Genomic DNA, 25,303 nt, shown 5'->3' with positions numbered 1-25,303 from the left:
ACAGGTTGGCTGCCATTTGTGATGAAGGTCAGTCTTCTGCGATATCATCTCCTTCCTCACTTATTTCTTGTAAAGCATGTTACAACATTACAAAGTCTCACTATATTCTCTAAGTAGAAATACCTAGCCAAAACATCACATCCCTTGGCTTATGCTCTGCATCTCACAACAGCTGTATGGATTTCATGGATACGTTGCAACATCTGGTTTCAGAGTGGTGCAGTGTGTGAAGGTGTGACTTATTTTGTCCCTGAAGGTAAAACAGACTTTCATTTTAAATGCCACAGTTCCCTTTTCCTCTTGCCACCTATTTAATAAAGAATTCTTTACCAGCTGCATCCCAAAGTAATTTTCATTGTATTTTTCTGAACTCCCATTTTTTTCTTGGTCATAGACAAAGTATCACTGGCAACAGCTCATGTTCATTATCTAACTCTTCTGTGTCTCCTTTCAGTAGACTCGACTCAATACAGCTGTCTTCCCGGTTTGTATATCACTGTTACATCAAATATTTGCATGGGTACAATCATTCTCTATACTCTCAATAATGCTCAGTGGCATTCATAAAACTGCAATGTAGTGGTTTATATTCTATCTTTATTACTGTTTTCCTGCCGGAAGCTATCTGTGTCAAGGCTTACCAGTCAAAGTAATCCTTCACAATTCAAAACTAAGAAGATATCTTTATAATATTAGTTATAAAGAAGTCTTTGTAATAGGAGACAAAAACAATAAACTTACATTAAATTTCTGTGCCTGATTTTCAGTTTTTGTTTTTTGAGCTTTCTGAAATCAGGCCTTGGTATCTTTGCATTACACATTTTACCATCAAAATCATTTAAATGTTCACATCATTTATGTGAACTGTTAATTGATGGGTAGGTTCTGCCCTCATGGCTATAATCACCTTTTGCAAAATTTCTCCTAAGCAGTGCCCATTTGGCTTCTCCTATTTTCAAATATCATCATCACTAACTACATAGTTTTCTGCTACTCTTTCTGACATTTGTGTCCCTTACTGGCATGCAACATACTTCAGTCATAGTTCTCATTTTGTTTTGTTTTAATTTCTAGCATTTTTCTGCAGTATAAATTTACACACTGCAGTCATCTGTTAGTTCCTTCAACAGTACAGCCATTATTTCATTTGCTACCACATATCCCTGTTTTATCTAATGTTAAAGCTTTCTCTGTCATGAGTTTCCTTTTATTTGATAATTTCTTACGCCAGACAGAATCCTCTTTCTCAAAAGTATTTCAAGGAAGTCATTAAATTCATACTCTAATTCTCATTTCAGTCCAATATAAATTGATAGTTTTATATGGTATCTGATTTCTTGTAAAGAATAAATAGCAAACACAGGAGATGTTTTTCTAGGACCACAGCACTGTTTAAAATTTTCTCCAATTACTGATAATTTTCTGTTTGTAGGAGCAGTTAATTATTATAATTTAATGTCATGCTTCACATAAAACATGGCTACCTGCATTTTAGCTGACTTATTTTGCAAGCTTGAATCAATACCAAACACTCAGCTCTTTGTGACCATGTTTTCCAGTTCTCTGCTAGGTTACTTATTCGCATTAATTTAACTGTATATTAAGTGCAATTATGACATAGCTTTTACTTCAAACATATCTGGCATCTTTCTTCTGTACTTTAAACTGATACAGTTTATACTTTGGCTTTGCTTGTGAGGAATTTTGCCATTCTCATAATGGTGCTCATTATCTTTGTTATACGTGTACTTCCGTTATCTTTGTTATATTTACTCTTTTTCATTGAGTGGATACTGTTTACATTTCATTTTTTGGTAATATTTCATTTGGAAATCTAGTGGTCAGACTTCCAGCATTTTTCTGTTCAGTTTATCTGTTTAGTTTTGGTCATATGCAACATTTCTGACACGATATGAACCTGACAACTCTCAGTTTAGCATGCAGTTAAGAACACACTGCAAATGAAAGAAATGAAGTATCTGCATTTTTACATCATGGTGGTTCACAGGGCAAATAAAGGAGCATACACATTGTTTTCCACGGGGTGCTGCGGTAGCGTTGTCGCCTCACAATAAGACGCTGTCCTGCTCGATTCTCAGCTAAAGCGTCTTCTGTGTGGAGACATGCGTGAAAGGGCGTACCTTCGTTGAAGGTTGTGTGTCAGGGCTGGCAACTCGGTACGTAAAAATCTACTGCCAATCATTAGCGGACCGGAGTTCCGCTGTGGCGACCCCTAACTGGGAAAAGCCGAAAGATACAACAACACATTGTTTTCCAAGCATGTGGTGGTCTTAACGTGAACATATCTATAATATAATACAAATCAGAAGGTACACTCCAAGAAGAAGATCAAATGTGCAGACACAGCAAGAGCTCAAACTCAAAGGAGGAGAATAAATGGCCGTTTTCTTCACTTTGGAAGGTGTAACATTCAGTGTCTGCACACAGGAAATAAAAGGCAACCATACAGTATGGTAGACTCATGTCCATAAGAGGCAGGCATTTTGTATGACATTCTCAGGCTATATTTAATTATAAAGGCCATGCCTTAATTGGCAGGATACACCAAAGAGCAGAAGTAGTGTTTGACTCAAGATACAAAACAGACTGACAAAGTACCACACAGTTTTCAAAACTGTTTCCAAAATTTACATCAACAATGAATAGGATGCTGCTGTACACAGTCATTAGTTGTACATTTAATTTCCTGGTTTACTGCAGACATTACCAACGTGCAGCACCTTGACTAATCATCATATGTTTGTTGTTCCTTTTGGAAGACACGTCCAGGAGGCTGTACCAAAAAACAGCCTAAATCAGCTGTGCTTGAGAACATCACACTTCTGCATATCCTGAAGAACTTAACAGATGTGCACAAAAAGTACAGTTGTGTACACTTATTATAAATGTAGATGTTCGAGTGTATTCACTGTTGCAGTCATCACATTTGGGTTATCTGCTTGCAGTAGCCCTCAGTCAGCCTGATTATCAAAGTCTTGGGTCCTGCATCGGTTGCTATCTCATCTTCCATGATGCCAGGGGTATTAAAGCATGCAGCCGATGCCATTACATCAGTTTTTCTTGCCCCAGATGTCAGGTGCCCCCATAATGGGAAGCAATTATATACAAGGTTACACCTCCAACAAAAAAGCAAACACACGAAAAGCTTTAAGCATCGTTAACAAGATTAGAGGTATAGTCAATACAAGTCAGGGGGCTAGAGGGAGGGTAACCAGAACTGCAACAGTGAATACACTTGAACATCTACATTTATGGTAAGTGTACACATCTGTACAATGTTCTTCGTGTTTCACTGTTGCAGTCATCACATTTGGGTAGATTCCCAAAGCTAAGGATGCGAGAAGGTAATTAGATAGCATTAGGACCAGCTATAAGGCCCTGCAAGACTGCAGTGGCAAATCCAGCTCTGGATTTAGAAAAAATTGGCAAGTGGTAATGCTTGGTGAAGGTATGTACAGAACTCCAGGTAGCAGCTTCTAGGATGTCCCTGGTAGGGACACCTCTGAGAAAGGCTATAGAGGTAGATACAGCCCTGGTTGAATGTGGTCTTATCCCCTGAAGGATAGGTTTTCCATGATGCTTACAGCAGAAATGAATGCAATGGCCTATCCACTTAAAATGCTTTGCTTTGAAATGGCTTTCCCCCCTACCCCTACAGCAAATGCAACCAGTAGCTGTTCAGATTTCCTGAGAGGCTAAGTCCTGTCCAAGTAAAATCTAAGTTGTCTGTGCACATCCAAGGAGTGCAGTATTCGTTCCCCTTTGTTCTGTGGATTATAAAAGAAGGTTGGCAAATGAATGGACTGATTAAGGGCCACACTGGATACCACCTTGGGCATGAAGGAGGGATTTGTCCTAAGGGACACCCTGTCAGCATGAAAGATGATGAAAGGCTCCACTGCCATGAGGGCCTGTAATTTAGACACCCTGCTTGCTGAAGTGATGGCTAGAAGGAAGGCTGTTTTCCAAGAAAGGAATTTTAACTCTGTATTTGCAGCTGGCTCGAATAGAGGTAGAGTGAGCTTTTCCAATACAAAGTTAAGGTCCCAGGCTGGAGTAGGGTCTCTCCTAGGTGGTCTTAAGTTTTTGGCCCCTCTGAGGAATTGCTTAAGCAGTGATGAGAGAAGAGGGGTGGTTCTGTATTGCAATGAGCTGAAATTGCTGAGGCAAGAATTCTGATGGAGGAAAAGTAAAGGCCCTTGTGAAGCATCTCAGTTAAGTATTGAAGAATATGGGGTAAATTGGGCGCTGCTGTGCCCATCCCCTGAGTTTGGCTCCAGGAACTGAATCTTTTCCATTTTTCAGCACAGAATTTTCTAGTACTAGGCCTCCTTGCCTCCAGGATGACATCCATCACTTGCTTACTGAGGGATGGTAATGGAGAGATCAGGTAATTAGCCAGGCTGCCAGGTTCAGGGTTTGAAGTTATGGGTGCAGAATCTGGCCCTCCTGCTGGGACAGCAGGGCAGGGGTCTGAAGCAGGTGCCAGCAGTGACACACTGCACAAGAGGGGGTACCAGTGTTGGTGTGGCCAGTCTAGTGCAATCGGCATTGTCCTTGGTTTGTCCTGTTTGATCTTTAGTAGTATCTTGGAGAGGAGAGGCAGGGGGGAAAGGCATAAACTGATAGGTTTTTCCAGGTGAAGGACAGGGCATCCACTTTCCAAGCTTGTTTGTGGGGAGTCCTTGTGCAGAATTTGTCCAATTGGTAGTTCTGGGGGGAGGCAAACTGGTCTATCTCTGGTCTCCCCCATTTGTTTCTCAACAAATTGAATATCTTTGGTTCCAGTTTCCACTCGTGTGGGTCCATGAGATTTCTGCTTAGGTCTGCCAGTGTATTTAGCTTTCCTGGCAGGAATTGAGCCTGTAGGTGCACTTGGTAGCTCAAGGCTGTGTGCCACAGACCCATGGCTTGTTTGCAGAGAGGGTATGAGTGGGTTCCCCCCTGCTTGTTTATGTACCACATAACAGTGGTGTTGTCCATCTTTACCAATAACTGTCCTGGAAGAATGTGGTCCTTGAAGGCTGTCAGAGCATTCTGTACAGCTAACATTTATTTTTGATTGATATGCAAGTGCATTTGATTTAGGTTCCATTTGCCTTGAATGCACTGCCCTGCCAAGTGAGCCCCCCATGCATAGTCTGATGCGTCTGTTGTTAGGGTTTGGACGACAGGGGGGTAGAGTGAATGGCAGTCCTTTGTTTTGGTGGCAGGCCTCTGCCCACCAAAGGAACTCTATCTGTAGACAAAGTATGATAGAAATCCTTGATTCTAGATCCTGAGAATGTTGACACCATAGGCTTTTTCGATACCATTGTAGTTTCCTCATATGCAGTCTTGCAATATGGAATTAGTAGAATGCAAAAGGCCATGAACCCCAGGGCTTGCAGTATTTTCCTAGCAGATAGCTGGGTCTTTGTCACCAGTAGCCTGAAGTAGAATGTCAATTGAATTTGTTTCTCTGGTGTGAGGTAGGCCATCTGGGAAGTTGCATTCAAGCTTGCTCCCAGGAATACAATTTGTTGGCAGGGTACAAGATGTGATTTCTTTTTGTTTATGGTGTACCCCAGAGACGTTAATAATTTCTTTGCAAATGCCAGATGATTTAATAGTATGTCCTGGCTTTCTGCCTGTATTAGACAATCATCCAGGTATGGGTATATCTGAATATTTCTTTGCCTGCAAAATGCAATGACTGGAGCTAAGCACTTTGTGAATACCTTGGAGACAGTAGATAAGCCAAAGGGCAGTGCAGAGAACTGATAGTGCATGCAGGCTGCTTTGAAGCGTAGGTATCTTCTGCAAGATTCCCTTATTGGGATGTGCAGGTAGGCTTCCTTTAAATCCAGTGTTGCCAACCAGGCATCTTTGCCTAGCATGGGAAGCAGCTGATGAAGAGTTAGCATCTTGAATTTTGGGATTACCAAAAATGTGTTTAGGATAGACAGGTCCAGGATAGGACGCCAGGAATTGTCTTTTCTGGGTACCAGGAAAAGTCTTGAGCAGAAACCTTGCCCCCATTCTTCTTCTGGGACAGGATGAATAGCCCTGATGCTTAAAAGAGAGAACTTGCTTTTGAGTCTCTGCCCACTAATTTGGGGGTAGGTCTGGCCAACCGTTTGGGGTTGGTAAGGAGTGGAAGTAGAATCTGCATCCTTGGGACATTTGTCCTGCGTAATGAGTTCCCAATTTTTTGCATGCAGGGAAATCTTTCCCCCTAAAGGAACAGTCAGTTGAGCAGGGCTTGGAAGGTTTAAAGTTAAGTCATTGAGACAGTTTACCATAGGGGGGAGACTTACTACTCCCTGCTTTGGAAGTGAGAGCCCCCCACTGCTTAGGCCTGCAAGTATTTTGGGACTGAAGCCTGGATGTTCTACTGGTTCTGGGTTTGGATTGAGAAGGCCTGGAAGAGGCAGGAAAGGAACAATTCTTAGAGGGTCAATGCCTACTAAATCTGGGAGGCTGTACTTGTAAGAAATCTTTAACAGTTTGCATAGATTTAGCTTTTTCCTCCATCTTTTTAAGTGCTTCTTCTGCTTTGTTGCTAAAGAGACGGTCTTGGCTTACGGGAGCATCCAGCAATTTAGCTTTAACATGATCTGGCAAAGATTGCTCCTTAAGCCAAGCATGCCTTCTAAGTACAGACCCAGTGACAGCAGCCCTGCAAGCTGCCTCTAATGAAGCAAAACCACATTGCAAAGTATGTTTTCCAACTTGTTCAGCAGAATGCATTAAATCCTGTAAATCTTTATTTTCCGCACAGTCAGGAATCATCATTTTCTGTTAAAGCAATCCAATAATCTGCTACTAATACTTTAACATATGAAACTGGCAGTTTAAGGCCCTAATGGCCAAGGTTGCAGAATTGTATACCTTCTTACCCCATCCATCCAGCGCCCTGGAATCTCTATCAGAGGGGGTAGAATTTTTGGTAGTAGTAGCCTTAATGCCCTTGGGTCCCTGTGAAATGGTCTCAGGATCCGCAGTAGGATTTTTAAAGAGGAACTTGTGAGAGTCAGGTACCCTGTAATACCTATCAGGTTTTCTGGGAGCAGGAGGTAAAGAGTCAGGGGCCAGGTTAGATTCCGAGAAGGCATCATCTACAATGTCCAGTACAGGAGGGATAGCTAAAGGCCTGTGTTGAGGCAGGAGTAAGAATTCCCTAAGCCTTTTTTTGGAGTCAGAGTAATCCTGGCTTTCCCACCAAAAATGCTCCCTAAGAGTATGCAAGGTTTCACCAAAAGAGAAATCCTCTGGAGGGGAAACAGAGGGAATGGAGTCCTCTGCATCAGAATCCTATGCAATCCAGCAATCAAATTCCCTAAGCCTTTTTTTGGAGTCAGAGTAATCCTGGCTTTCCCACCAAAAATGCTCCCTAAGAGTATGCAAGGTTTCACCAAAAGAGAAATCCTCTGGAGGGGAAACAGAGGGAATGGAGTCCTCTGCATCAGAATCCTCATAGATAGATAAGGGCAAATCCTGGTCATCAGAGAAAACAGAAATTTCAGAGTCCTGATCAGAAGAATCAGAAGGAAAATCAGTCCTAGGTCTCTTAGAGGGGGACGGGTGGCTTCCCCTGATTAGAGTAATAAGGTCTTCAGCCATTCTTATCATTTGTTTTTTAGGCATAGGGGCCTGACCATGGGGTCTGGGCGTCGGTTTTCTACGCATGGATTGCGTTTTAGGCTTTAAAGAAGAAGAAGATGGCATCGGTTTAATATACAAGTCATTAGGCTTTAATACAGCCTCAGAAGCCGGTGCCTGCACAGCGGCTCCAGACCCATCCAAGGTAGGGACCATCCACAGGTTCCACAGTCGAAGAAGCATCTCGTGGCATACCGGACACCGAATGGGTCTCGGTAGAGGCCTGTGAATCTGAAGTAGCGGGTATCAGGGGCTACAAAAGCGCCTCACTGAGTACCGGCGAACTGGTGACAAGCTTAGGAGAAGCGTCGTCGGCAGCTTTGGACCTATGCGGTCTGTTTCTGTCTTTTGCTTTGCATTTTTTTGGAATGTCAGTAGTCGGGTGGCTTACCAAAGCCATTTCTGGATAATTGAACCGAGTACCAATATATTTAGATGCATAAATGAACCAACGATGAATAGTACGAGGTTTGAATAAGGCACAAAACCGACAGCGAGGTACGTCGTGGTCCGGGCCTAAGCAAGGAATGCAGTACGAATGCTTTCCACAAGAAATACAATTAACTTTTACTGACATTGGTTTAGAGCAAGAAAATGGTTCCCCAACAGGGTACTTAGCTTAGTTGAAGACTTCGGATCTGAAACTCGAAAACGAAAATTTCAGGGGTTGGCCGACCAGCACTTGCGAACTGCTTCTGCTTTGGGCACCACATGGCAAGAAAGACTGATGTAATGGTGTCGGATGCATGATTTATACCGCTGACTACCTGACGTCATGGAAGATGAGACAGCAACCGATGCAGGACCCAAGACTTTGATAATCAGGCCGACTGAGGGCTACTGCAAGCAGATAACCCAAATGTGATGACTGCAACAGTGAAACACGAAGAACATCAACATAATAATAAGATGATACTGGACATTTTTTGAGGTTTTTGTTTATCGGCTGACTTCAAAATATTACTTTAACATGGGTACAATACTCACGCTGATGTACTTAGTAAAGGATCATTTTAAAGTATAACAGGAATGAAAAAAAAAGTAGTAGTACTATAAGCTTAAAGCAAATCCCATCAACATGAGTAGGTATGGAAGCCAAAACATCATCTTACCTCTGATAGCTGCAACTTGCATCGACTTCCCTGAAGTAACTGATATCCTTCTGGAATCACTTTGGGGTCTTTTACTTTCTGACTTCTATTAAAAGAAATGCAAAAATACAGCATGATTTTACATGGGTGTGCATTTTCTATACCGCCACCACTAAAAGTGTTGAAATTATATAAAGTACTAAACGAACAAGATTTATTTAGTGAAAAAAAAATAATGTATCTCATTAGCAGTTTACAATCAGGGTTGCCAGCAGGTCCTGGTGCTTAACCAATATCTTATACCTTTGCTGACAACCAATTGATCCTCAATCACTCATGCAGATACCTCTTGTATCTTTTTCCCCACAATGGAGGGTTTGCTGGAGGGGATGTGAAGAACACTCCCCTCTGCACATTTTCTTATGCAGGGAGATTGAAACACTGGGTACTAAGATCTACACTCGCTGGCTTCCATCACAACAGGTGCAAAGGCTGACATATAAAGCATCATTTATTATGACAGCTGCCAAGGTACATAAACACAGCAAATGCAAAGTCTATCCACAAAATAACCTCACTCACAACATGTTCAAGGCCAACATGTATAGCAATGTCCTGTGCAATGGGGATTGCTGTCTACATATATGGCCATCTTACTCACGGCAGTCTCCAGGCATATATGCACAGCAGCCTCCCTTATAGGAATTTTCAGGTTTAGAGATAGCAACCTCAGTAACAGGAGGTACCCACAGCAATGCACAGCAGCATCAATAACAGCAAATGCTAGGGCCAAGCAGCAACCTCAATACATAAGTAGTCAGGGTTATCCTGCAAACCTATGTCCTGCCACCACACTTAAGAAGTGCAAAGTAGAATTTCAGATGAAATCAACCACTCAGTGTCTTTATGTTGCTTTGAGTACCCCTTAGCCTGCTCTACACCATACATGTGAAGTCAGCATTTCCATGGCAGCAGTCTGGACTCCTCTCTCAGACTACTTTATAATCCAGATAATTTCCAGATAACAGTTTTCAGCAAGGAAAACTGAGGTACTTACCATTTGAATACATCTTAGAGATTAGATCCGGTAGCAGACTGAAAGCTGTTTTTTTCAGTGGCTGTAAGGAAGGGATTGTCCATAGCACTGATAACTAGCCCCGATGTCAACATATATTAGCAAACATTTTTGTGTGCCTGGTGATATTCTAAGTCTAAGACAGCAAACAGAAAGGTTACTATAAAGCAAGTCTGAAAATACAGTATCTAAGAGTATTCTCCCTTCTCCAACAGCAAATGTGTGGAGGGTACCACTTCCCATATCAGGGGTGCAGGTGCAATAATCACTGGAAAAAAATGCTTTAAAAGTATAAAGTACAGTTTTGTACCTACCATAAATGTAGATGTTCGAGTGTATACACTGCTGCAGTCATTACACTTGGGTTATCCTGCCATCAGGTGGTTCCCCAGTCGGCCTGAGTTCCAAAGTCTTGGTCCGGCGTCGGTTGCTGTCGCCTCCTCCCTGACGTCAGTGTGACAGGGGTATATAAGATGCAGCCGACGCCATTTTCTTCAGTTTTTCTTGCCCCAGATGTCAAGTGCCTCTAAATAGGTAGGCAATTCCAATTGTTAATAAAACATACATAAGAAAAGCAAAAAACAACTTACAGCTACCAGCAAATACCCCCCATAGGTAGTAAGGGTAGAAGACATAGGTACATACCAGCCAGTAAGAGGGAAAGGAGGGAGGGTAACCTGGACTGCAGCAGTGTATACACTCGAACATCTACATTTATGGTAGGTACAAAACTGTACTATGTTCATCGTGTTACACTGCTGCAGTCATTACACTTGGGTAGAATCCCAAAGATGAGGAAGGGTGGCTGGTTCTATAAGACATTAGGGGTGGCTATAAGGCCCTGCAGCACTGCAGTGGCAAAGCCAGCTCTGGATTTACAGTATAGAGGCAGATGGTAGTGCTTGGTGAAGGTATGTACAGAACTCCAAGTTGCTGCTTCCAAAATATCCTTGGTAGGTACTCCCTTGTGGTAGGCAGTTGAAATGGCTGTTGCCCTGGTGGAGTGATATCTAATGCTGCTATGTACAGGTTTTCCATGGTATGTGTAGCAGAAACGTATACAATGTCCTATCCATTTTGAAATAGTCTGTTTTGAAATGTCTTTTCCCTGTGCTCCTGCAGCATATGCTACCAATAACTGCTCAGATTTTCTGAAAGCTTTGGTTTTGTCCAAGTAGAAGCGTAACTGTCTGTGAATGTCCAAAGAGTGCAGTAGTCTCCCCCCTTTATTCTGTGGTTTAGGATAAAAAGTTGGTAGGTGAATAGTTTGGTTTAGAGCCACACTGGATACCACCTTCGGCATAAATGTACGGTTAGTTCTTAAAGACACCCTGTCCTGGTGGAAAATGAGGAAAGGTTCCACTGCCATTAGAGCCTGTAATTCTGAAACTCTTCGTGCTAATGTTATTGCCAGGAGCAGAGCAGTTTTCCAAGAGATATATTTTAATTCAGCTGTGTTGGCTGGCTCAAAAGGAGGTAAAGTTAGCTTCTCCAAAACAAAGTTGAGGTCCCAAGTTGGAGTAGGTGCTCTACGGGGCGGTCTTATGTTTTTAGCCCCTCTGAGGTACTGTTTTAGCAGAGGATTAGAGAAAATTGGTGGATCCGTGTTGTAATGAGCAGAGATGGCAGAGGCGTGGATCTTGATGGATGAGAAGGAGAGTCCTTTGTCCAGCATCTCAGTTAAGTACTGTAGTATCTGAGGAATGTTTGGGACAAGAGGGTCAAGGCTGTGAGCTTGGTTCCAGGCACAGAATCTCTTCCATTTATCCAAATAGGCTTTCCTGACACTAGGCCTTCTGGCCTCCAGAATGACATCCATAATAGCTTTGGAGAGAGGCATTGCTTGCTTGACTAGGGAATTTTCCATGCAGCTTGGTTTAAGGTCTTTAGCTGGCTGTGTAGCATTTGTTTGTTGTGCTGAGTCAGCAGATGTGGGATTTGAGGCAAAATCCAGGGTGGTTCTTGTGCTAAGCTCCTTAAGATTGGGTACCAGTGCTGGTGTGGCCAGTCAGGTGTAATCACGATCATCTTTGGTTCTTCCTGCCTGGCTTTTATGAGTACCTTTGGCAGGAGAGGTAGTGGTGGGAAAGTGTATACTTGTAGGTTCTCCCAGCTGAATGAGAGGGCATCCACTTTCCATGCTTGTGGATGGTAACTCCTTGTGCAGAATTTTTGTAGCTGGCAGTTTATTGGGGATGCAAACAGATCTATGTCCGGGCTCCACCATTTCTGTGTTATCATTCTGAATATTTGTGGATTCAACTCCCATTCGTGGGGATCCATGATGTTTCTGCTTAAGTCGTCTGCCAGTGTGTTTTTCTCTCCTGGCAGGAATTGTACTTGCATATGAACTTGAAGGTTTATAGCTGTGTTCCACAAGGTCATAGCTTGTCTGCACAGGGGGTAGGAGTGAGTGCCCCCTTGTTTGTTTATGTACCACATAACTGTGGTGTTGTCTGTCTTTAGTAGTAGTTGTCCTGGATGCAGCAGGTCCTTGAAAGCTATAAGCACATTTTGTACAGCTAGCATCTCTTTTTGATTGATGTGAAGATGTCCTTGTTCTGCGGGCCACGTGCCCTGAATACATTTGCCTGCCATGTGTGCTCCCCAGGCGTAATCCGATGCATTTGTTGTCAGTGTTTGCCTGGCTGTGGGTTGTGTAAAAGGCTGTCCCTTGATGAGGTGACAAGCTTGAGCCCACCATTGAAACTCCTGTTGAAGGCACGGGATTAGTGGTATAACTGTTTCCAAACTTTGACAGTGTTGAGACCATACATTCTTTAGGTACCATTGTAGTTTCCTCATATGCAGTCTGGCATATGGAATTAGTAGTATGCAGGATGCCATGTAACCCAAGGCCTGCAGAATTTTTCTTGCAGGGAGTTGGGTCTTTGTTGCCATCAATTGAAAATATTGAGTCAGTTGCCCTTGTTTGTCTGGCGTGAGATAACCCATCTGGGCCATTGTGTTCAAGCTGGCACCCAGGAATATAATCTCTTGTGAGGGCACTAGTTTTGATTTATTTTCGTTTACTGTGTACCCCAGGCAACTTAATAACTTTTTTACAAACGCCAGATGCTTTAGAAGAATGTCCTTGCTCTCTGCTTGTATCAGGCAGTTGTCCAGGTATGGATAAATTTGAATTCCTTTCTGTCTGCAAAATGCAATTACTGGTGCCAGGCACTTTGTGAAGACCTTGGGCACAGTAGATAAGCCAAAGGGCAGTGCAGAGAATTGGTAGTGCATTGAACCAGCTATGAATCTGAGGTATCTTCTGCAGTTTTATCTGATAGGGACATGCAGGTATGCCTCTTTGAGGTCGAAAGTCACGAGCCAAGCTTTCTTGCCCAGCATGAGAAGAAGCTGCTGTAATGTCAACATTTTGAATTTCGGAACATCCAGGTAAGTGTTTAGAGATGAAAGATCCAGAATGGGCCTCCAGGCTTTGTCCTTTCTGGGTACCAGAAAGAGTCTTGAATAAAATACTTGTCCTTGCTCCTGTGATGGTACCTTTTGAATAGCTCTCATATCCATGAGTGCTGTAATTTGTTTTTGAGCCTCTGCCCATTGATTTGGTGGCAGATTTGGCATTCCTTTTAACCTTGGCAGAGTGTGAAAGTGGAACCTGTAACCTTGAAATGCAATGTTGAGAACCCATTTGTCTTTGGTGATCATTTGCCAATTGTGGTAGAAGAGTGCCAGTTTTCCTCCCAAGGGGGCTGCCAAGAAGGATTTGTTTGGCAGCTGTAGTGGGAAGTCATTGGAGCTGCTTTTTATATGGTTGGGGCCTGTCTTCCCCTTCTTTCTGGCCTGATGCAACCCATTGTCGAGGCCTGTAAGGACCTTGTGTTTGACCTCTACCTCTTGGACGTCTGTATCTTCCCCTTTGAGGTCTGTCTGTAATTGGAAAGGACCAATTCTTAGTTGGCCAGTTTCTGCTAAATCTAGGAGGCTGAACCTGTAAGAAATCCTTCACAGTTTGCATAGATTTTGCCTTATCCTCAATTTTCTTTAACACCTCTTCTGCCTTAACTCCAAATAACACATCCTGCTGCAAAGGTGCATCCAATAATTTTGCTTTAACATGATCTGGTAACGTATGCTCTTTTAACCAAGCATGTCTTCTAATGACAGAGCCTGTAACTGCTGCTCTGTAGGAGGCCTCTAGAGAATCAAAACCACATTGCAAAGTATGCTTTCCCACTTGTTCTGCTGCATGCAATAAATCCAGCATTTCTTTAAAATTAGGAGGATCTGAATCTGGAAGCATTTTTTTGCTTTAACTGAGAGAGTAAAAATTGCTGATATTTTAGCATGTGAAACTGGCAATTTAAGGCTCTCATTGCTAAAGTTGCAGATGTATATACTTTCTTTCCCCATCTGTCTAATGCTCTAGAATCTCTGTCAGAGGGAACTGGATTCTTGGCTGATGAGGCCTTAACACCTTTGGGTCCCTGAGAAATAGTTTCAGGGTCAGCTACAGGGCTTTTATGCAGAAATTTATGTGAGTCAGGGACTCTGTAGTATCTGTCAGGTTTAACGGGGGCTGGAGGTAAGGAATCAGGATTTAAGCTGGATTCAGTATATACATCATCCACAATATCTAACACTGGCAGAATAGCAAGGGGTCTGTGTTGAGGTAATAAAAGGAAGTTTCTGAGCCTTTTCTTGGATTCTGAATAATCCTGGCCTTCCCAGTGGAAATGCTCCCTCATGGTATGTAGGGTTTCCCCAAAGGAGTAGTCCTCAGGCGGTGAGGCTGATGGAATTGATTCCTCAGCATCAGAATCCTCATAAGGGGGTAAAGAATATCCTAGGTCAGATGAGTCATAGTCTGCATTGTGTCTAGGCTTTTTATCAGGAGGGGGATGGGACCCCCTGATCAGAGAGATTAGGTCTTTGGCCATTTTGAGCATTTGTTTCTTAGGCATGGAGGCCTGTCCTGGAGAATGCTGTATTTGTTTCTTTGACTTTAAAGAAGTCTTAGACTTAACTGAGGGTTTAATGCTTAACTGAGTAGGTCTGAAGACACCCTCTGTAGCTGTGGATTGCTCAGCTACTCCGGATCCTTCTGAAAGGTTAGTCTCGGTAGACTGAGGAACTTGTGCATCCGAAGGCCCAGCCATCTCCACGTGGAAGTCAGAGGCGGCTTGTGGTTCTACAGAAGCGGTCGTCAGGGGCTGCGAAGGTGCCTCGCAGAAAACCGGAGAACCGGTGACTGGCCTAGAAGAGGCTTTGTTGTCAGTTTTGGGCCTCGGATGCCTATCCTCGTCTTTGCGCTTTTTGTGTTTTCCGGTCGTCGGAAGTTCTGATGGCATGGTATAATTGAATTTTCTACTAAAATAATTTCGGGCGAAATCAAACCGACGTTTAATAGTGCGCTTGTTAAACCTAGCACAAAACCGACAACCAGTGACATTGTAGTCAGGGCCTAGGCATGGGATACAATAGGAATGGAGATCCTTATGAGGTATTTGCTAAACACAAGAAATACAGTTATTAACTTTTACTGACATCGGTCTGAGGCAAGAAAAAGTTTCCCCAACGGGGTACTTAGCTTTGTAGAAGACTTTGGTTCTGGATTCGGAATGAAAATCTCAGGAGACGGCCGACCGGCACTTGCGAACTGCTTTTGTTTCGGGCACCGCGTGGCAAGAAAGACTGGAGAAAATGGCGTCGGCTGCATCTTATATACCCCTGTCGCACTGACGTCAGGGAGGAGGCGACAGCAACCGACGCCGGACCAAGACTTTGGAACTCAGGCCGACTGGGAAACTGCCTGACGGCAGGATAACCCAAGTGTAATGACTGCAGCAGAGTAACACGATGAACATCAGCAAGTCTGCTGACATTTGAACTGCAGTTTATTTTTCAAAGTGCTTGGACTAGCAACATAAACGCTCTCGCTTTTTTTCATCTCTATATTCCTCCACTGCTAAAATCTGCCCTTACTCCCACAGGGGACTGAATCTAAACCAAGAGAAAAAATTGTACATATTTACATAAATAGCAAATCCCTTCTAGCCCGATCAAAAGATCTGTAGGAGACTCTCCTTGGTAAGTCTACAACTACATTCATTCTCCCATCCATTTTAATCTGGCATTTTTCTGGCATTCCTGTGCTTATAGAGTGCATGTGCCCTACACCAGCAGATCCCATGACATCAAACTCCACATAAGCAGAATCTCCTTAACTCCTAAATCCATCAGTTCATCTTAATCACAAAGTAAGTACAGTTTCTGCAGATCAAGAAAAAAAAAATGAAGAGTTGGTATCTACATTTTTTACTGGTAACATATGTGTAAATCAGTGGTACACAACCTTTTTGTGGGGAGGGCCACTACACAAATTCTTAATGCATCTGTGGGCCACCTCAAAACATAGTACGTCGTTATGCATTAACAATAGGTATCGGTGACTGCCATTTTTACTTAAGACAGCAGTCATGATATTGCCTGTTTTCTACATCAACTTTGCGTTTAACTTTATTCTGGCTTGCAGCCATGACTTATTACAAACTCTTGCAGAAAATTAGTACTGTTTACAGACTACAAGTTCTAAACAACAAAGAATAGTTACTTCCGCAGCTAAAATTAGAGGTGTGCGCAATTGCAGTCAATTAGGTTAGTAAGCGAGTGCTGGAAAGTGTATGTAACTGGAGTAAGGTATAGCATTTTTTCACTTTTTTTTTTAGAAATTTTAGGTTACTCTCTGGGGGCTGGATGGTGTTGCGTTGAGGGCCGGATTTGGCCCTGGGGCCGGACATTGTGCACCACTGATGTAAATGTTTGCCAAAGTTACAGGAAACACCAAAAACATCTAATGAATAGGGAATGATCTAAATGCATAAGGATAGTGGAAGCGCACCAGAGACCTGACATGGAGGGGCCACTTGTAGATCAACTGATAATGGAAAAAAATCTATTGCATTTAACATCAAAGACACTCTCTGGTGGGTCTACAACTGGGTAGAATCTGGAACAGTAAAACTGTCAAGGAGGAAGGAGTTGCAGAACAGAGATGGGGGGAGGCCCAGATGACGGAGTCCAGAAGCATCAAACTACCAAGAAGACCCAACTCCTGCAGTCAAGATCCAGGCTGTATTGCTTGGTGAAAGTGTGAATCATATTTGCATAACTTCCAAACTACTGAAAGGTGGCATCTGGAGCTTAATACAGGCAAACGCAAAATACTACAACTTGGCCACAGCAATCATGGCAAGGCATTAACAGCTGAAGGAGTAGTACTGATGGCAACACAGTAGGAAAAGGATTTTGGAGTGTTGATGACATCTCTGCTGGATCAACATAAGTAGAATGAAAGTGCAACAGAAGTAGCCATCAGAATGCTGTGGTAAATAAGTGAGGACAGACACCAGAATCAAAAAGGTAATTCCCTGGTGAAGTCACATCCTCAGTACCATATGCAATCCTACACAGGCCATACAAAAATAGAGATATCAGGATGCTGAAAACCACCAGGTTACAATGTATGGTGGGAAAAGAACAGTGGTAAGACAGAGACCAGAACAGACAGGGTGCCAGAATATGGAGATGCAAGATCATGATGTATTGTCAGGCAGATACAAAAAACTTGTGCTGAATATGAGAGACACAGGCAGCAGGTTATAAGAGAAAATACTCTTTAGATTTGTATAAGTACTTCTTCCCAGAAAGAGCTGTAGACCCAAGAAACAGTCTGTCAGAATGGGTGTCACAGTCTCTTTGGATGTGTTTAAGCACCTCACAGAGAGGTCTGTGGCCCCAAAGAACAGTCTACCAGAATGAGTGGTGTAGCAAGAATCTACAGAGGCACCGATTATGGAATGTAACAGGTGACAAAGAGAAAAAGGTAAAGATAGTAAAGTTGGGCAGGTAGAAGGAACACTGTATGCACTCAAAGGGCAGACTACATATGCTTAACATTTCTTGAACCATGACATAATTGTAATGTAATATAACTTATCCTGCAGATCATCAAATGTGCCTCTTAAATCTGACGTAACTTCAGATTTTTATCACACTTCATCTCAACCACAAATAACTGTAATGGAGGCATTTATTTATTTATTTTACATTTGTTGATCGGGATAGTCCGACTGGATACATGTCCATTTTCAGTGGAGGCCCGGGAAGAAAAGCTCCAATTACACAGATAAACATCACACATACAAGCCAATTATATTTATAAAGTAAGTGAAGTGGGGCCCTCAAGAGGGACTCGCAGGATTAACAGTGTGTCATAGAATACAAAACAAGTACGTTACAACAAACAGTTATTTACAAAGTAGGTAAAGTGTGGCCCTCATGAAGGGACTCGCAAGATTCACGGTGTAACATAATATACAAAACAAGAAGGTTACAACAAGCATTTGTGAGCAAGAAATGAATATAGTACTGTTTAAATAAGGAAGTAGATATGGAGATTAATCAGAGTTGGTACAGGGACAGAGCCAGTGGATTTTAAAATACTGTTTGAGGCCTTTTTTGAAGAGACTTAGAAGGGTACAAGGGTAAGGTTAGCTGGAAGTGAATTCCAAGTTTTGCCAACTTAGTCACCAGCTGACTTATTAGCTTTGTGTGTTTGGACCAACAGCTTGTTGGATGAGCGTAGCGGTCTGGAGTTACTATATGGTTTTATGATATTTTTAAGAGCGGGGGTATTTTCGGGTTGGTTAAGAATATTATTAGCTGACAGAACTGAAGTAAGCTTGGTAATTCTAGCCAGTCTAGGAGATTGAGGTTTTGACAGTGATGTGTCCTATATGTGGACCCGGTGGCGAATCTGACAATATGGTTGTAACAGTAATGAGCTTACTAATTTCCGATTTGTTCAGGTTGGAGAGTATGGGGAAGCATATAGAAGGGTAGAGAATAGATGAGAGCAAGCGATTGCAGCCCTAGCTAATGGGGTTAGAAAAGGTTTATTTCTATACAAGAGCCAAGTTTCTTATTAATGGTTTTGATAGTTTTATTGACATTCAAATCGAATTTGAGATTATTATCTATTACCCCTAAGAGCTTAGTATGGCCGTCCTGGAAAACAGAGGTACCGTTGTTCGATATTATAGAAAAGGAAATTGGGGTGAACCTACTAGTGGGGGTAAAGAGTAGCAGTTTAGTTTTGTTAGGATTCAACAGAAGACTGTGATTAGAGAGCCAATTATCAACTGTGTTAAATGTATTCTGGGTTAAGGTTTGCAGGGCTGATGGGGAGGAGACCGTGCAGATCAGGGTGGAATCGTCTGCATATTGGATGCAGCTGAGATGGAGAAAACAAACAACTGTAGCAGTATCTCTTTGGTGGAGAGATCTCTGACATTAGCATTTTCCAAAAAATGCTGAACAATTAGACTGCAGAAGATAATACACAGCAGGATATTCACATGGAAATAGTTTTTTAGCAATGCTGGTTCTCTTCCTGAAACAAAAGAAGCAAATTAGGAGTTATGTACTTATCACAACTTGGCATCTGTGTTGTCCATTTTCTTTCTTCATCTCATTTGCATTTTCCAGACTTCAGATCCTAGTCACAAGCTCCTTTCTCTTCCCAAAATGCAGTACACCATCCTTAGCTCTTCAGATCGAGTTTACTGCCTACCACTCATAGATTTATAGAGATAAGACAGAAAAGAAGGATTCGGGGTCAAGCCAAGAACATGAAAGTTCCTATATCATCCAAGATCCTTCTAGGAGTGACAAGGCCAGGGGATGGTTGGGAGGGAAGGTGAGGAAGAATGAAAATGTACAACACAGAAGTCAAGTTGTGGTAAGTACATAACACCTAAATCTAATGTTGCCCTCTTCATTCTTCCTCACTGATGGGTCAGAGTCCCCAGCTACGTAACTAATGGGAGGCCCTCAAGGTAGTATATGGCAGAGCATTGTCGAACCAAAGTAGGCTCTGCTTCTGGAGACAATGTCCACTTTGTTAAAAGCATGACAAAGGTACAAGTCTTTGACCAAGAGGCTGCAGAACAGATCATCCATAGAGAGTCTGGAGGAAGATCGATGAGGTAGCCATAGATCTGGTAGAACGGGTTCTAGGAGGGAGAGGCAATTCCAGATCATTTTTAGTATAAATCAGCAAAATATAGTCAGCAATCCAATTGGCCGGGGTAATTCTGTAAATTGCTTGACCTAAGCGGTTAGGAGAAATATATACAAAAAGCTAGTCAGACTTTCTGTACCATTTCATTCTGTGGAGATAAAATGTAGTTATCTCTGCACATCAAGGAGATGAAACCGATATCTGCACTTGTTAGAAAAATTTTGGAAAGAAGACCAGCAACTGTACAGACAGATTAATGTTGGACTCTGCGGCTGCCTTAGGCCTAAAGGAAGAATGGGTTCAGAGAAGCACCCTATCTTTATTAAAAATAACCCAAGGTGACTTGGAAGACAAGGTATGTTTAAATGGTTTCTGTGTCAGCCCCTGAAGAATAACTGAGATCCAAAGGTGGAAAAAGGGTCTTTTACAGGGGTTCTGAGCAGAAAGATTCCTTTCATAAAGGGTTTGCATAGCGTGGAAGTTGACAAAGAAGGTGCTTCATTTCCAAAATTGTAATTAGATATAGCAGCTAATTGTAGTTTTATAGTAGAAATCTTGCCCCTTCTTAAAAAGAGTGGAAAGAAGATAAAGATGGCATAAGTAGGGCTGAAACCTTCTTAGTGGAAGTCTTCTGGGAAGCCAACATAATGTCACTAGAACAAGTGGAGCGAGGCTGAACCATCAATACTATCATGGAAATGGAGAAACCATGTGTTTAGCTGGAGTACATGGAGATTAAAATGCTGGATCTCAGAAGGATGAGATAGAAGACTCTGACTGGACTCCAGAATCCATGGAGGATAATTTATATGAGACTTTAGAAAAAGGAAAAAAACATACTTGACAAGGATGGAAGGGAGCAATGAGGATGACAAAGCTCTTCAACTTGCTTGCTTTGTGTAGAAACTTCGGGATCAATAGTAAACGGAGGTAGGCATAACGGAGATCGGGGGCCCAATTGTGAAACAGAGCATTCCTTAGGAACACCCCTGGGGGGGGGGATGAAAGCAAAACACCTGCTGCACTTGTTGTTTAGGGAAGAAGGAAAGAGGTCACTGCAAGGCTGACCCTAACGACTAAAAAAAATCAGATTTGCACCTGTTTGATTGAGGGACTAACTCACAGAGAACCATAATGGATCTGCTGAGTCTGCCAGGGCATTGAATTTCCCTGGTATATGAGTTGCAATTAGAAAGCGGTTTGAAGACATTGCCCATTTCCAAATCCTTATGGCCTCTCTGCATAAGGAAGTAAGAACAAGTTCCTCCTTGTTTGTCAATATATATCACAATAGTCCCTAGGGGGAGAATGTCCTGAAAGGCACTCAATGTTAAAAGGACTGCTGTCATCTCTAGGACATTGATATTCAGGGAAGACCAAATGCCTTGGGCTATCTTTTCCTTGAAATGCACCACCACCCCAGAGAGGAAGCGTTGTGGCCACTGTGGTTATGGGAGAAGGAAGAAGAGATGCTCTGCCTAGAAATGGGTCGTCTGACTGTGTCCACCAGTAAAGATGACGATTGTAAATTGGAGTGAGTTTTACACGGACAAATAGAGGCTGCTAAAGAATGGGCCACTGAACCACCTAAGTCCATTGGAGGATTTGCATAAAACCACCTGCTAGAGGGACTGTTATTATGGCAGCTGACATAGAACTAAGAGTTTGCAAGATCAATCTTGCTGGAGGGGATGGAAGTGACAGCGAAACCCCACAGCTGATTTGTTAATCATGTGATGCGATGAAGAGGAAAAGATGTTACTTGGATTGTGGTATCCAAAGATTGCCTATGAATTCCAATTTCTGTGTGGGGGAGATTCCTTTTGCCAAATTTATTGTAATGCCCAGGGATCTGTATATCTGAAACAGGTAATCCTTGGCTTGTAGCAGATGATGCCTGGTTGGGGTAGTGAGGAACCAGTCAATTTGGCCAGGTTTGTAGTAATGTCCAGGGAGTTGGTGATCTGAAAACAAGTAATCCCTGGTTAGAAGAAGTTGATGCCTGGTTGTGGCAGTGAAAAAACTGTCGTCCAGATACTGAAACACTTGGGATCTTTGAATCTCAAGTGAGCTGTCACTACCGCCAAGCATTTGGTAAACAGCCTGGGGCCATGGAGAGTCCAAAGGACAGAGCTGTGAATAGATAGTGACTGGCTTTTTTTTTTTTTTTTTTTTTATGATATGCTCATATTCTTATAGTCTTGCTGGAAGCATACATGAATGGAAATTGAAAGATTTTAATTCTGGTGGCATTCATGGTCATGTTCCTTTGTTTTATTAGTAGTAGATGAGTGGGTAATTCAGTGCAGCCCTACAATAGGAAGAGTCATTGAAGGAGACATTAGAAAAGATGTTTTAAAGAGTTACCAGAAGAATAATAGTATCGTAAAAATATCTGAAAACATGGTATAGTCAAGGCTAACTGACTGAGAAGAGTCTTTTTCTATATAAGGGATGAGAGATCCTGAAGTACGTCAAGAGGGCAACGCAATAGTTGGTCGAGGAGAACATTCCTTGGCATCTTCCTGCGAAAGGAGTCTAAGGAAGAATTAATTGCTTAAGGAAGCTCAACCAAGAAAGGGTAAGGAAGGTCTTAGAGATCCATTAGATAAAACAGCAGAGCACACATGGGATTCCTAAGGGGTAACTGGACCGATAGCTAGGAAGATATTTGGGATTTGTCATAGGAGCAAACTTATGAAAGGACGCGCTGGGTTTAATTATCATCCCTAATACTGTGGAACAGGTCGCCACCAAAATATTCAGCTAGACTGTCAAATCTAGGAAGGAAGAACACTTTAGTTCAAAGCAAGTCCTGGCAACTGGAAAGGGGGAGAGAGACAAAGGAGGAGAAAGATGTCTCCAGTTGTGTGAGTCCTAAGAAGGTTAGGAAAAAGGACAGGTTAGAGTTGGGCCGTAGCTCTAGGGATAGAAAAACTGGCAGACTCCATGGTGGGAATATGTAGGGGTTTGCCAACTACAAATAAGCACAATTCTCTGAGGTAAACCCATCTATGAGGTATAATAGAAAAAGCAGTCTGACAGAATCCATCCCCTGGAGCTGTGACCGAGTGGATTTGACCAGAAATCCACTCCTTAGGTTCATAGATGTTTGGCTAACGTTAATAGGGGCTTTTTTTAAACCTAGCATGCATACCAAATCTCTGGCAAGTTCTGATACCCTAGACAAGAGTAAGAAGGGGCTTTAGGAGATGACCATTTGCAGAATGCCTGTGTCCATTAGAAAAATAGGTGTCAAACCAGGGATGAATATTTCCAGATGTAAGGGAAAGAGGAACTCCACCGAGGTAGCGTTTGGAGGTCAGCTCTCACACCTTGCCCCAGAGCTTACAGCACAGACTCTCCTATCAAGCCATCATGCTTCCTGTTAAGAGAGAGAGAAGGCCAACCAATCAACCTTTCAATGTTATAAATCTGGACAAAGACTATAGTATGGAATTTTAGTCCCCTGCACTAACTGCTAGAATCGAGGATGCGAGAATAACTGGAAAAGTGCTGCTACCTATTCAGAATAAATACATTAGTGTTTATTTAGTTTTTAAAAGCAAGAAAAAAAAAAGATAATCAGAGCCAAGGATTGTCTCGGATCCAAGGGTAGCCCAAAGTTAGTAGAGCACTCCTGGTCCGAAGACACAGGATCCGAGAAGTCCCATTTCTGCATTAGATCTGCTATCTGTCGGATCCTAACCTCTCAGTTCCAAGGAGACATTTACCAGCTCAAAAGCTCTGGATCCATAGGCTTCTGATCCTGAAAAAACAAACAGTTCAGCTGTTTTGGACTTTCCATACATCAGATACAAGATCTCAGATCTGAAAGACAAACATTTGCTCCAAACTCCAGATCCATAGACACCAGACCCGAGAACAGAACAGCCACAACCAACATCAACCATCGGATCCTAGAAGGGCACATCCCCCACAGACCGGATCTGAGATGAGGCAGTTCCGAACAGCACACCTCCCCAAAAGACCTCCAGTCAGTTGGATCCGCAAACAAGGATCTGATGGAGAAGTAAGCAGGGAGAGTTATAATAGCTACCCTTCAGATCCAAGAGAGCTTGGGGATCCAAAGGTAGAGCCCAGAAGAACTGATCCGGAGGGAAACCGATCTGAGAAACTCATGATGGTTCCGATTTTTTTAAAAGGGGGTTGAGCCTCTAAAGGAACAATCCTCAGATCATCCTAGCAATTTGTCAGAAAACCACAAATTTTATCAGGAAAACACTGAAGATAGTACAGTTGGGTACACTTACCATAAATGTAGATGTTAGAGTGTATTCACTGTTGCAGTCATCACATTTGGGGTTATCTGCTTGCAGTAGCCATCAGTCGGCCTGATTAACAAAGTCTTGGGTCCTGCGTCAGTTGCTGTCCCTTCTTCTGTGACGTCAGGTCGTCAGGGGTATAAAACATGCAGCCGACGCAAATACATCAGTTTTTCTTGCCCCAGATGTCAGGTGTCCCCATAATGGGAAGCAATTAAATCTATAAATATACAAGGTTATACCTCCAACAAAAAAGCAAATACACCAAAAAGCTTTTGAGCATAGTAAAGGAGGGTAGAGGTATAACCAAAAGAAGTAAGGGGACTGGAGGGAGGGTAACCAGGACTGCAACAGTGAATAAACTCGAACATCTACATTTATGGTAAGTGTACACAACTGTACTATGTTCTTCGTGTTTCACTGTTGCAGTCATCATATTTGGGTAGATTCCCAAAGCTATGGATGGGGAGAAGGAATTTAGATAGCATTAGGACCAGCTATAAGGCCCTGCAATATTGCAGTGGCAAAGCCAGCTCTGGATTTAGAGAAAATTGGCAGATTGTAATAGGTTCATAGGTTGGTACTGAGCTATCTGCCTGAAGGCATATATTAGCCCAGCCACATTGTGCGGTATTCACCACCCCTTTAGTAGTTCCCTAGATCCTTGTACTAGCAGCTAGTACCTTGGGCCCCTATCTAGTAGTGCTGTTGGTGTGATCCCCGGCGTGAACTTTCTGTTACCCATCCACTCATCAAGGTTCCTCCTGAAGAGTGATAGTGAGCGGCTCTGTGTTATGTAGATCGGGACCCTGTTCCATAGTAAGAGAAGTCTCTGTGAAGGGAATCTATCCCTCCAGCATGTTCAATTCATTGTTGTGTTGAGGTTTATATCCTTAGAGCGTGTAGCTCGAGTAGATTTGGTTTTGCTAAGATGGAGCATGTTCAACAATTCTGGGTTGGACATGGCTCTGTACGTTAGACAGAGATCGCCTCTGAGAAAGCGGTATGCAACAGAGAACAGTCTTAGCTTTTTCAGTCGTGCTGCATAGGGCAACTGTTTGAGGCCACTAATTCTCTTGGTTAGGTACCTCTGTGGTCTCTCCAGCTGCTGGAGATGTCTAGCCAGGTACATTCC

At 42.6% G+C, this 25,303-nt stretch overlaps 1 protein-coding gene across 1 annotated transcript in view; it reads right to left on the bottom strand.

Annotated features, from left to right (window-relative positions):
* Positions 1–25,303, bottom strand: part of AGK (acylglycerol kinase) — a 929,730-nt gene that overhangs the window by 101,387 nt on the left and 803,040 nt on the right. Inside the window, exon 15 of the mRNA XM_044088489.1 lies at positions 8,778–8,862. Within this exon, the coding sequence (XP_043944424.1) occupies positions 8,778–8,862 (85 nt within the window). The remainder of the gene's footprint in view (positions 1–8,777; positions 8,863–25,303) is intronic.

Source organism: Protopterus annectens, chromosome 11.part0, assembly GCF_019279795.1.
Source record: "Protopterus annectens isolate FY-2018-M chromosome 11.part0, PAN1.0, whole genome shotgun sequence".
Lineage (NCBI taxonomy): Eukaryota > Metazoa > Chordata > Ceratodontiformes > Protopteridae > Protopterus > Protopterus annectens.
Note: the sequence above shows the minus strand (reverse complement) of the source record. Positions and strands in the feature narration are given on the sequence as shown.